The sequence below is a fragment of the Mugil cephalus genome, chromosome 2 (assembly GCF_022458985.1).
Source record: "Mugil cephalus isolate CIBA_MC_2020 chromosome 2, CIBA_Mcephalus_1.1, whole genome shotgun sequence".
Taxonomy (NCBI): domain Eukaryota; kingdom Metazoa; phylum Chordata; class Actinopteri; order Mugiliformes; family Mugilidae; genus Mugil; species Mugil cephalus.
In genome coordinates, this window is record NC_061771.1 from 18,433,987 (window position 1) to 18,445,270 (window position 11,284).

General features: G+C 42.6%; 1 protein-coding gene across 1 annotated transcript in view; it reads left to right on the plus strand.

Moving 5' to 3' along the window:
• tll1 (tolloid-like 1) overlaps positions 1–8,652 on the plus strand; it is a 47,732-nt gene extending 39,080 nt beyond the window's left edge. Inside the window, exons 19-22 of the mRNA XM_047579573.1 lie at positions 1,198–1,325; positions 4,545–4,758; positions 5,042–5,292; positions 6,731–8,652. Coding sequence (XP_047435529.1) covers positions 1,198–1,325; positions 4,545–4,758; positions 5,042–5,292; positions 6,731–6,865 — 728 coding nt within the window. The 3' untranslated portion in view covers positions 6,866–8,652. The remainder of the gene's footprint in view (positions 1–1,197; positions 1,326–4,544; positions 4,759–5,041; positions 5,293–6,730) is intronic.
• Positions 8,653–11,284: the final 2,632 nt, after the last annotated feature.

Sequence of the window (11,284 nt, forward strand, 5' to 3'; positions counted from 1 at the left end):
CTGAAAGCTTTGCATGTAGCACTGCCTTCCTGTGTGTATGTGTTTGTGTGTGTGTTTACATGTGCGTTAGGCCGGCTTCACCCAGTGACATTGCAGAGTCATGCAAATCCATGTAAAAGATGATAATGAAAAAGATGTCAGAGGTTATATCTGTGTAAATCTATATAAATAGACTTTCTGTGACACTATTGTGTGTGGAATTTGACATCTGTATTTCATACCTTGCCTGTTTGAAACCCCACCTTTATACAAAAAAAAAACATCCATTTCATTAATTTCATCCTGTACGTGGGTTTGATTTGTGTGAGAAATAAAAGCTGTCTTCACCCAACACATCTTGTCTTGTGCATGCCTCCTGCCTCCATCGCGCCATACGCAGATGCCATGTGTGACTTAGAGGGCTGCTGTGGGATAATGTGATCTTCAGAGTGGGAGGCACACACCAGGAAGAGGAGATGCTGTACACAGAGGATACAGTGTTGGGGCAGAAGTTAGAGCTGTTCACTTAGTGGCGACTTAAACATCCATCAGACGATGTGTTTAAGTGCATTTCAGTGAGTTTTTAATGCTTGACTTCTGTCCCTGTCACTCAACACTGTGGACGCTCCAAACTGCTTGAAACTGTAACTCTCCCAAAACCTAATAAAGAAGTTAAAAAAATAATAATAATAAAGACATAAAGAAGTTACTTTTTCCATTGTTTGCTGGTTTGGAGAAGAGGAATGAAACATAACCACTGACTTTATTCAGAGTTAACCCGCTAAAAAGCAAATACTTGTCTGTAGGAACAGCTGAGGACATGTCTGTGTACACCGGCTGCATATAAAGGCAAAACGGAGAAATCCTTTTAAATACTTAATGCGTATTTATTGAGTTATTCCTCCTCAGATGCACAGTCGCGGTGACTTATATCTCGTCGTGTCGTTGTTTTTGTGTTAAGATGTTGTCAGTGTTGGCACGGCGTCCTGACTGCAGTCTGTGAAGTGCAAAGCATGCGTGCGGCCTCCATGTGAAATTCACACTGAACTTGTGACCAGGATGTGTTTCTTTGAAATCTTCTCTCTCGTTTGCTTCTCTTGTTTCTCTCCTTCCTGTTCCCTTTCCATTTCCTCCGACCTTTTTCCTGTGCAGCCATGATTTTAACTTCCTCCTTGTGTGTGTGTGTGTTTTTGTGTGTGTGTGTGCGTGCGTGCTTAGCCGAGTGTGAGCACAAGATCCACAGCCCCAGTGGGACCCTGAGCAGCCCCAACTGGCCGGACAAGTACCCCAGCCGTAAGGAGTGCACCTGGGACATCACGGCCACGCCGGGCCACAGAGTCAAGATTGTGAGTGCCTCGCATGAAGCAGGCTACACATGTTTATCTGTCTCCCACCCTCTTGGCAATGCACCGTTCTGTGTGTGTTGGTTTGTCTTGTGTGTAGGAGCCGCGGGGCCGCTCTCCCCTCTTCCTGCGCGATGATCTCCCTTTTCATGTTCCACTTATAAAACCCAAGTGTGAGTCAGGGGGGGAAGCGCACGTTCATATAGTCGGGCTAATTGCGAGCGTGTGCTCATGCGTTAGTAAGAGGCCTTGGGCAGTGGCCATCTGTGTCCTCGTGTCTTTCTGCATGCATCTATGTGTGCGAGAGTCGTCTCCATATTCTCCATTTCGTTGCACTTCGGTGCGTTTACACATATCACTTCACGCGCTTACAGTTGAGGTGCCGTGGCTAAATGAGCTCTAACTCAGATCTGCGTGGTTACACGTCCAATGCCGAGACACCCGCAAAGTATAGAGGAGGTGTCGGCAAACGTCTGACAGTAAATTAGCTTAAAAGTACTTTAACTTTGATGCGGAGAAAGATTCTCCTGACTCAGACGCGTTCAGTTGTTTCGAGCGGTCTGAACACAAACACACACATATGCACTTCAACGTTGATTTAAATATTGTACTTGAAGCTGAGCGTGCTCATTCTTTGCGGTAATATTTAACAAGTGTTAACATTTCAGCCGAAAGGAAACAGAACAAGTGTGAGAAAACAAAAGTGAAATTGTCGTTGTTAACACACAGCTACACTCCACAGAAACACTAATAGGTAAAAGGTTTGGTTATTTTCAGTAGCAATTGCATTTGTGTGTTTATTTTTTTCTTTCATTTACTCATTATTACTTGTGTCGATTAAATATCCGAGAATTGGGAATATGGCAGCCCTCAAACTTTGGGGGATCTGTTGGCAAATGTTTAGTGCAGCATCCACAAAGACGTTTCCATGACTGTGTTTTCATTCCTATGGGTAGGGAGCGGGTCCTCTTTCACAGATTCTTCACCAGCATGTTTCTACGGTAGCCCATAGCAGACAAAACATTTACTGACTAAGAGACACTTTAACACCACCATAGGTACCGCTATGAGGATGTGGTCATAGGTAACACAACTCTGCTCTGAAAGTGGCCTGAACAGTGAGATCTGAAATTACTCTTTAACTCTAGAAGATCTAAACATCCGTCCGTGGATAAAAAAAAAAAAAGCTTGCGGTATTTGAATTATCGTAACTCACAAATAGACAAAATTCAAAATGTGGCTGAACGCTGGGAAGTTGTGCTTTCTGAAAAATAAAAAATAATGTGGTGGTAATGATGACGCACCGCTGCTGTCGGCTGCAGGTTGGGGAGAGTTGTTTGGAGGAATTTGTTGGTAAAAACGAAGTTAGTTACACCCTTGAGATGTCACAGAGGTCTTCCAGACAAAAGCACAACTTCCCAGTGTTCAGCCACTCTTTGAATTTTGTCAATAGCGCAAACAACTGTGAGTTACAAGTTAATTCAAAAACCCTGGCAATCAGTTTCGTTTTAAAGAGTTAATGCATCTCGAGTATGTTCACACCTGTACTCAGCACTGCCGTCGTTCGGCCTATTTTAGGGCCTTCCTAAAATATTCTTTAGCCTCCCTAAATAATATTTATTTATTTATTCTTACAAAAAAAGTGCAGACAAATTCAATATAAAGTGGTCAGAACATGAGTTTCAGTAAATAATTATATATGATACCTTAAATATGATCATGAATCTGTTTAAATTCACTTCATAGTTTAAGGTAGAGCAAGTCCCTTCCAGTAAACTCTCACTCTTTGTCAGCTGTTTGTGAAATTTTGTGCTCATTCGCTCACATCCTGTGCGTCTCCTGGGGGCTCAGCCTCCCCTGTCCTTAAAACCTAGTGACGCCCCTGGTACTCAGGACGCGCGTGTTAACGCCCAGTTATGATGAATAATTTTGGCATTTAAGCTTTAGAGGTGACTAAATTATACTTTATTAAACTTTATTATACTGGAGACAACAGCTGTGACGGTTGAACAGATTTCAACCTCTGAAATCAGTCCTCACTGAGATACAAGTACAGTCACACTCACATGCTCACATTCATTCAGCGTGCTTTGGATAATCCTCCTAAAGTCAACCTCTTATTTCCATGCAAAATGTGTCACATAGACACTGACGCACACACAAACACACACGCACACAGTGCGGCCTGAGGTCCCAAAATTAGGATTTGGCTCCCCACCTTGCTTCCGCTCTGCAGCCACACGCTGGGCTCGCTGCATGATACCTAAACTGTCATTGACGGTCATTTAGTTCATGATAATCTCTTATTAAAGCTTATGCAACCAGACACACATTACATCACCAGCTACGATAACATAGGTGGAGATTTTTGACCTGGCTCATCCAAAATTGTGCAGATACATATTGAGTAGTGCATCTCCAAAGTGGAGGTCAATGTAGAGATGTATCTTTGTGAGGACCCGTTTGAGTTTCAGAGGACATATTTGGACCGTTAGCGTTTTATTTGACCTGGTTTTAGGGCTCGAGCGTTTGGCTAAATAGAGGTGAGGGGCTCAGGTCCTCACAAACACAGAAGCACAAACGTGTGTGAGAGATTAAGAAGGTCCTCTCTCTTTGATGAATTTAATTCCAGACATGTGAACACAGATGCGAAGGTCATTCTGTTGTTGCTTCTTTCTCCCTCTGTCTGACGCACACATGCTTCTCTGAGAAGTAGTAAACACCAGGGTTGGAAACATCTGGAAGCCATCACGACCCGAGAATCAAACACTTCCCTGCTCTGCGACGACATCCACACACACACATCAGCCCACCCTCATCTTTCCCTTCCTTCTTCTGGTGCTGGTTGGTGACAGGAATAGCGGTGATGGTGCGATGGAGACAGTCAGAGACGGGGGGGGAGTTTGATTGAGTGGGAGAGAGGCCTTCAAGGTGTTATGACTCAGTTCACAGTGACTTGATTAGATTAGGAATCGTGACTCTGTGTACATGCATGTCAGGGTCTAAGCTGTGATGATGGAAGGAGGCAAGTTTTTCTTCTCGTTGGTCTAAAAAAATAGGGCAAATACAGATTGTGAAGTGACTTATTTTTGCACCTTTATATTTATTAGAAGTAGCGTAAATTATAGCGTAAGACATCCAAAAACACACACATTCAGGAGGTCAGGATTCTTGTTTCCTTGATCTTCTCCTCTCTGAACATCTCTGCCTCCACCTCCGCAGGCCTTCAACGAGTTTGAGATCGAGCAGCATCAGGAATGCGCCTACGACCATCTGGAGGCCTTCGACGGGGACAGCGACACGGCGGCCATCTTGGGCCGACTGTGTGGCAGCAAAACCCCGGAGCCCCTCGTCTCCACCGGTAACAAGATGTACCTCCGCTTCATCTCTGACGCCTCGGTGCAAAGGAAGGGTTTCCAGGCTACGCACTCCACAGGTGTGTGTCTGTGTGAAAATAAAATTTCAGCATTTACCTTGTGTTATGATAATTCGTCATTTAAAGTCAGCTTGTGCGACGCTTTTGTGAGTTTTTATGTCTGTGAAGAAGAGCATCACTCAGAGGGACCAGCTCCGAGTTACAGAAGTCCGAGTGGTTTTTAGGAGTAATACCCCCCTCTAGTGGTTCATAACAGCACATACATCCTTCAAAAAAAAATATACTTTAGTTGAATTGATTAACCGCCTCTTTATTTTCACTTCTGTCACCTGTGTTTCTTCAGAGTGTGGAGGTCGTCTCAAAGCAGACGCCCGTCAGAAGAACCTCTACTCTCACTCCCAGTTTGGAGACAACAATTACCCGGGTCACACCGACTGCGAGTGGCTGCTGATGGCAGAGCAGGGCTACGGCATCGAGCTCAGCTTCATAACGTTCGAGGTGGAGGAGGAGGCCGACTGCGGGTATGATTACATCGAGCTGTACAACGGATATGACGCCAACTCTCACCGACTGGGACGCTTCTGCGGTTCCGGGGTAAGACTCCGTGTTTCCTTCATGTTACTGTACAGTGTTTTTTTAATGTATTCGATAGTTTAAGTTGATTATTTTGTACCAGACAGCTGTTCATTTCCATTAATTTATTTTTTACACTTAACCTTTTTTTTATTGGGAATGTTTTTACAGTGAACAGACAGTGAACATGGCAGTGAGAGTTTAATAGTTTGCCCCTGACTTACCAGAACACACAGAGATTCGAGGATAAACCAGTGACGTCACTGATTTACACACTGATAATAATTTAAAACAATTCTCGTTTTCTCTAAAAACTAAGAAACAACTTGGCAAATCTTAAAAGTTATTTAAAGACGACATCTAATCGTTTGTCTCTGATACCGTAGTGCTGAAGGTACAGTATATATCTTAATTTATCATCTTATTATCCTGTGTCACAGAAGACGCGCCAGCGAACGGTGAAGACAAAACACTGACGTTAATATCAGATGAATTGGTAGAAAGTCAAGAATCCTCGGCCGGTTTTGATCGGACGAACCTTCAGTTCATCAGCTAAATTCAACCAGTCAGATAAATGAACCACACTGTCTTTGAAGCAAGTGTTAAGTGTAGCTAACAATGTTGTTAGCACATATTGGACAGTGTGCAAATAAAAGTCACTCTGTGGTAAAGCCTGACCTTACTAGTGTGCTCCTACAGCTCACCTGTAGTAAACTGTGCTAAATCACCAAGGCCAGTATCGTATATCGTATCGTATCGTATCGATTGATGAGATCGATACTTTCGTTATAGTTTCTCTTCTATACGTCCAGCAATTTACTCCTCACGGATTTCATGCGAACACAACTTTTCTTCAAGTCCGTGTGTGCCAGGAGCTTTTCTCGTTCCCAACTTTAGCAAAAGGTGGGATTTGAGCAGAGTCTGGTTATATTCTAGCATCACAGCTGCACCGCACAGCTGGAACTGATGCCGTTGTTGAAATGAAGAGATCAGAAGAGATCCTTTAGTTTACTTGTTGCGCTCAACTGACTTTATTTTCCATTGCTGTTGGGTTGTTTACATTGTTCCTTTTTTTATTTTGCACTGACTTTTTCCCCCCAAAACTACAATAGAATAGAATAGAATAGAATAGAATAGAATAGAATAGAATAGAATGGTCTCTATAACGAGATTGGAGCGCTTCTCATTTCAGTGCAAAAACACAAGTATATACGAAATAGTGCAAATAAGGTATTATTAATTGTTAACACAAATATGAAAAAATATTGAAAATATGCTAAATTTATGTATATATTATTATTATTGGTCAATGTGATAATGACATTTCAAGTAAAAAGTGTCAGTATCGGTATTGGATCGATACCAAAACACCTATCGATACCTAACGTTAAGTACTACGGTAGATGAGCTGAACGTCTGAGGAGCTGCTTCATGCGTCTCTCTGTCTCCCCTCTCTCAGCCCAGGGAGGGGATTTACTCGCCGGGGGACACTATGTTGATCCGTTTCCACAGCGACGACACAATCAGCAAGAAGGGCTTCCACATCCGCTACACGAGCACCAAGTTCCAGGAGAACCTTCACACCAGGAAGTAACTTCAGACCTCTGACCTCTGTGCAGCCCCGCCACTGTTACCCCCGACCTTCACCATGGCAACGAGAAAAGTCCAGCTCATCCCCTCCTCTCGGACTGTCCGCGGACAGCCGGAGGGAGGCCATTCTCTCGCGAATATTTGTCTCCCTCTGCGGCTGCACGCCGGTCATCGCACTCTGAGATGGGACGGGGAAGGCGCAACGAGATACCAACAAATGTGGGGAATTATTCTGGAGGTTTTGTTTTTTTGTTTTGTTTTTTTTATAACGGCTGCACGTCAAGCTGCCAACGTCCAGTGCACAAAGACTCTGCGGGAGATTCATATCAGTTTACGGAGACAGTCATGGTTGCACAAAAAGACTACAAGCACCCACACCCACTAGATTCACACTCAGAACTACAAACTGTGGATGTTAAAAAAAAAAAAAAAAATAGTGCATCCAAAAAAAGGGAGTCTTTCCTGACTCCCCGATCCTTGAACTGTGTGACTTACTGTGATCAGACGGCTGCTTTTCTTTCACCCACAGTCACTCACCAAAAAAAAAAAAATAGAAAAGAAAAAAAAAACTGCTGACAAGACATTTTTATTGCCTTTGATGCCTGGGATCTGGACTCTTGTTTCCCAGCTCAGAACGGCTGCAGATTATTTTATTTCATGTCTTTGTATTATAAAAACCCATCGTGTTTACCGTGTGTGTGTGTGCGTGCGCGCATGTGTGTGTGTGTATGTAACCGAGTGGAGTGTGGAGAAAAAGAGCAAACGGCTCGAGTCCGTCCTTCGCCCCCCTTATTTTGTTTTTTTTGCTTAAAGCTTATGCAGGCAACCATCGTGGAACGGAGAGAAAATAAGAATAAAAACTTTCCTATCGATCTGTGATGTTAATGTTAAGCCTTGCGTTATGTTGTGAGTGTTCGTACCACCTTGTGACAAAAAAACGATCAACTTTCGTGGATGTTTCCTCTTCTTTTTTTTTTTTTCTTTTCAGTGGATGTCAGAAGGGAATATTTTTCACAGGCGTCTGTTGGAAGCGAGCGACGGAAGGAGAGACTCCCATGGTGCTAAAATTAAAAGAATAAATGAATACACTGAATGACTGGATGAAGGTTTTCAAATGGAGACTGCGTCGACAGCACTAGTCCTGTGGAACTACAATATTGCCTTAGAACCAAATGTATGCTATCGGAGGTCGCTCCTTTGCTCTCGCACGGGTGTCTTGTGTCGGCCGAGTGTTTTTGAGGTTTCTTGGCAGCATTATTTGATTTGAATGGTTTTATTGTGACAAAAAAAAAGAAGAAAAAGAAAAACATGGGAAGTGTGAGATAGAGCGTTTGCAGCGCATGCGTGTGTCTTTTTTTTTTGTAGCTGCTCTCAGAGAGACTTGCACACACACTTAACCGTCCCCGACAAAAAAAAAGACACAGCTCATGTTTTATTGCATTTTATTATTATTATTTTTCCCCCGTTCTTTTCTGTGTATTTTTAAAAGAGAAGCAGAAAAGAGAGATGGAGAGCTGCAGAGAGGACTGTCAGCTGCATAAAGGTCGTCGTCTGTGTTAAATGCAAATGTGTATGTACGTGTGTGTCGTAGGTGACTATAGATGTGTGTGCGTGCGTGTCTGTAAGTCGTATGTGTTTAAGTTGAATCATTCATCGCTGTACGTGCCAAGCTCCAGGTGACCCTGATCCACTGTAGTCTTTGTTTTTATCATCCCGCCTCCTCTGTGTAATTCAGAGACTCTGACAAGACGTCCTCGCATCAGTCATTAAAATACAAACAGGTTCAAACTACACGTCTGCTTCATGTGTTTCATGTGCCGTTTCTTTGTGCTTTGATGAAACTACTTTAAGGGCCAGTTATTAACCCATAAACTGAATTCTGCTGTTTCCCTTTGTGATAATCTGAATGAAACAGTTATTTATTTATTTATTTTTTATGGTAGATATTACTCATATCACTTATCATCTGCTACTTCTTCTGCCTGTGGGGATGGAGAGAGCCACCTGTATATTTCTGTTAATCAGTCAATTAATCAATCAAATTTTGTTTCTATAGCACCTTTCAGAACAAGTGAGTGCCATTAAAAGAGACTAATGCACAGCGTAAAAAGATAAAATAATAAAAGATCAATATAAATAAATAAAAATGTGAACACATAGCATGATATAAGAACATTAAAAATAGTACGGAATAAAATGCAGAATAAAATATAGAAACGCTCGAAATGAAGGTAGCAATAAAAAATAGTAAGTAAATAAATAAGTAAATATAAATGAAAGAATAAAAAAATGTAAAATAAAATAAGACTGTGACATAAAAGACAGATTAAAGAGATGTGTTTTTAGCCTACGCAAGTGTCAGTCTCAGAAAAAGAAGAAGGAGGATGGTTTGACTGACTAAAGTATATAAACTGTTCTTATAATAATGCACAAGCATTATTATAAGAACAGAGACCACCTACCTTTAAGACACGTTTGACGCGCTTCGGTTGTCGCACATCCAGTGGCACACGCAGCTCTGTTGTCACTGTCACAGCGCCGGAAAACCACTAGAGGGCGCCAGGCCTGAGCTTTTCAAAGGTCAGTGCTCTGAAATGGAGCTTCAAACCCCCCCTCCCTCCAGGAGAGGGTGAACAGGAGCTTCTCTCAGTCCAATAGTGAGTGAAGGGATGTGAAATATCGTGCCTTTTACAGACAACACATTGCTGTGAATTATATTATACGCGGTGTGAGACTTTTGGTCGTGGGCTCTGTTGTGACCTGAAAGGATACGCTGAAGGACCGGGTCAGCTTGACATGGTGGCTTCTAAATGTTGCTAACATTTGGTGAGTTTGTCTCCATCTACAGTTCAAGCATTGTGTATCTTTTTAGACACTACTTCTTTACATTAACGCAGATGCAGATTAGTGTAGGACTAACAATAAAAATCACATTTTATTTAAAGAATCTTAAACCTGGTTAGGATCTGCATCTGTTTTTATCGCACCAACAAATAATTCTTGAAACTAATGCAAGGCTTTTCAGACTTTTACACTTCAAGTGCACCTACAGGGAGCACATTATTTGTTTTTCTTGCCAAATTATGAAAGGCTGCAACAGCTATAGTCATTCTGCATAGATGTGTTTGTTAAGTTTTCTTAAAATAATAAATGTTTCGAGAGTGAAAACGTCTCATCACAGAGGCCCAGTCCACATGAAAGGCTCCCTCTCGTGCTATTCACGGGTTTGGATGTGGACTATTAGGTGTACGGCCATCATAGGTTTAAGTGGGGTTATGGTGGTCATCGCTAAATACGGCAGCCACACGGGGACTCCTCATCTGTTTTTCCAGAAGGCCTGAAACAGTTGCTTGGTTTGCCCGTCCTGACGGCGCGCCCCCGTTCACAGCCTCGTCAGCGGATATTTTCGGGTTCATGAGTCATTTATACATATTTTCAAACAGAATCTCAAGAGCCTGGATGGAGAGCACGATGGTTGTAGCTTCATCAGAAACCCTTAAATGTGTGTATATACATAAATATATAAAAGAAATCTCCGAGACTGTTGAGTTTGTTGCAGTTGGAGCAGCTGTACCTCTTTAGTCCTCTCATTCAGTTGCTGTCTATTCCCTCAGTGCATCATGTGAATTTATTATTATTTGGTCAGCAGAATGTGAGCAGCTAGAAAAAGGCCCTTGGTAGCTTCCAAAAGCCTATCTGTGATCCCAAGAAAAGCAAGAAAAAGTCACATCTGAGGTGCTAAAACTGGGTTTTGCCACTTCCGCTTGAAGTAAGTGATGATTAATGATCACAACCACGAAAACATTTGTGCTTATTAATCTGACGTCAGTTGGCCACACGATTGATCAACTCTAATTTCAGTAAGAACTATTACCTAATAAAACAGTTGCATCATGAGCCAAGGCTACTGCAGAATTCTGCCTACACTTCCCATGTTGCATCACGTCTTGTCCAATGTTCAACATTTACACAAACTCTTCAGAATTCAGGAACCTTAGATTAAATTCCTCTTAATTTATGCATTTTTTTAGGGCACATAAACTGAAAACCCATCAGAAGACACCATCTGCTGCTAAAAGCACATGAAAAGCTACTAAAACAAATGTGGCCACACTGTTTTGGCAACACTAGCTTCTAAAGCCAGTAGCCTCCCAGTGAGAAGGTCCGGGTTCCAGTCCAGCTTGGGATCTTTCTCGGTGGAGTTTGCATGTTCTCCCTGTGTTCTCTCCGGATACTCCAGCTTCCTCCCTCCTCCAAAGATGTGCTCGTTAGGCTAATTGGTGACTCTAAATTAACCCTGGGTGTGAGTGTGTGTCTATGTGTTAGCCCTGCGATAGGCTGGCGACCTGTCCAGGCTGTACCTGGCCGATGCCAGCTGGGATAGGCTCCAGTAACCTCCCACGACCCTAGTGAAGGATTTAGC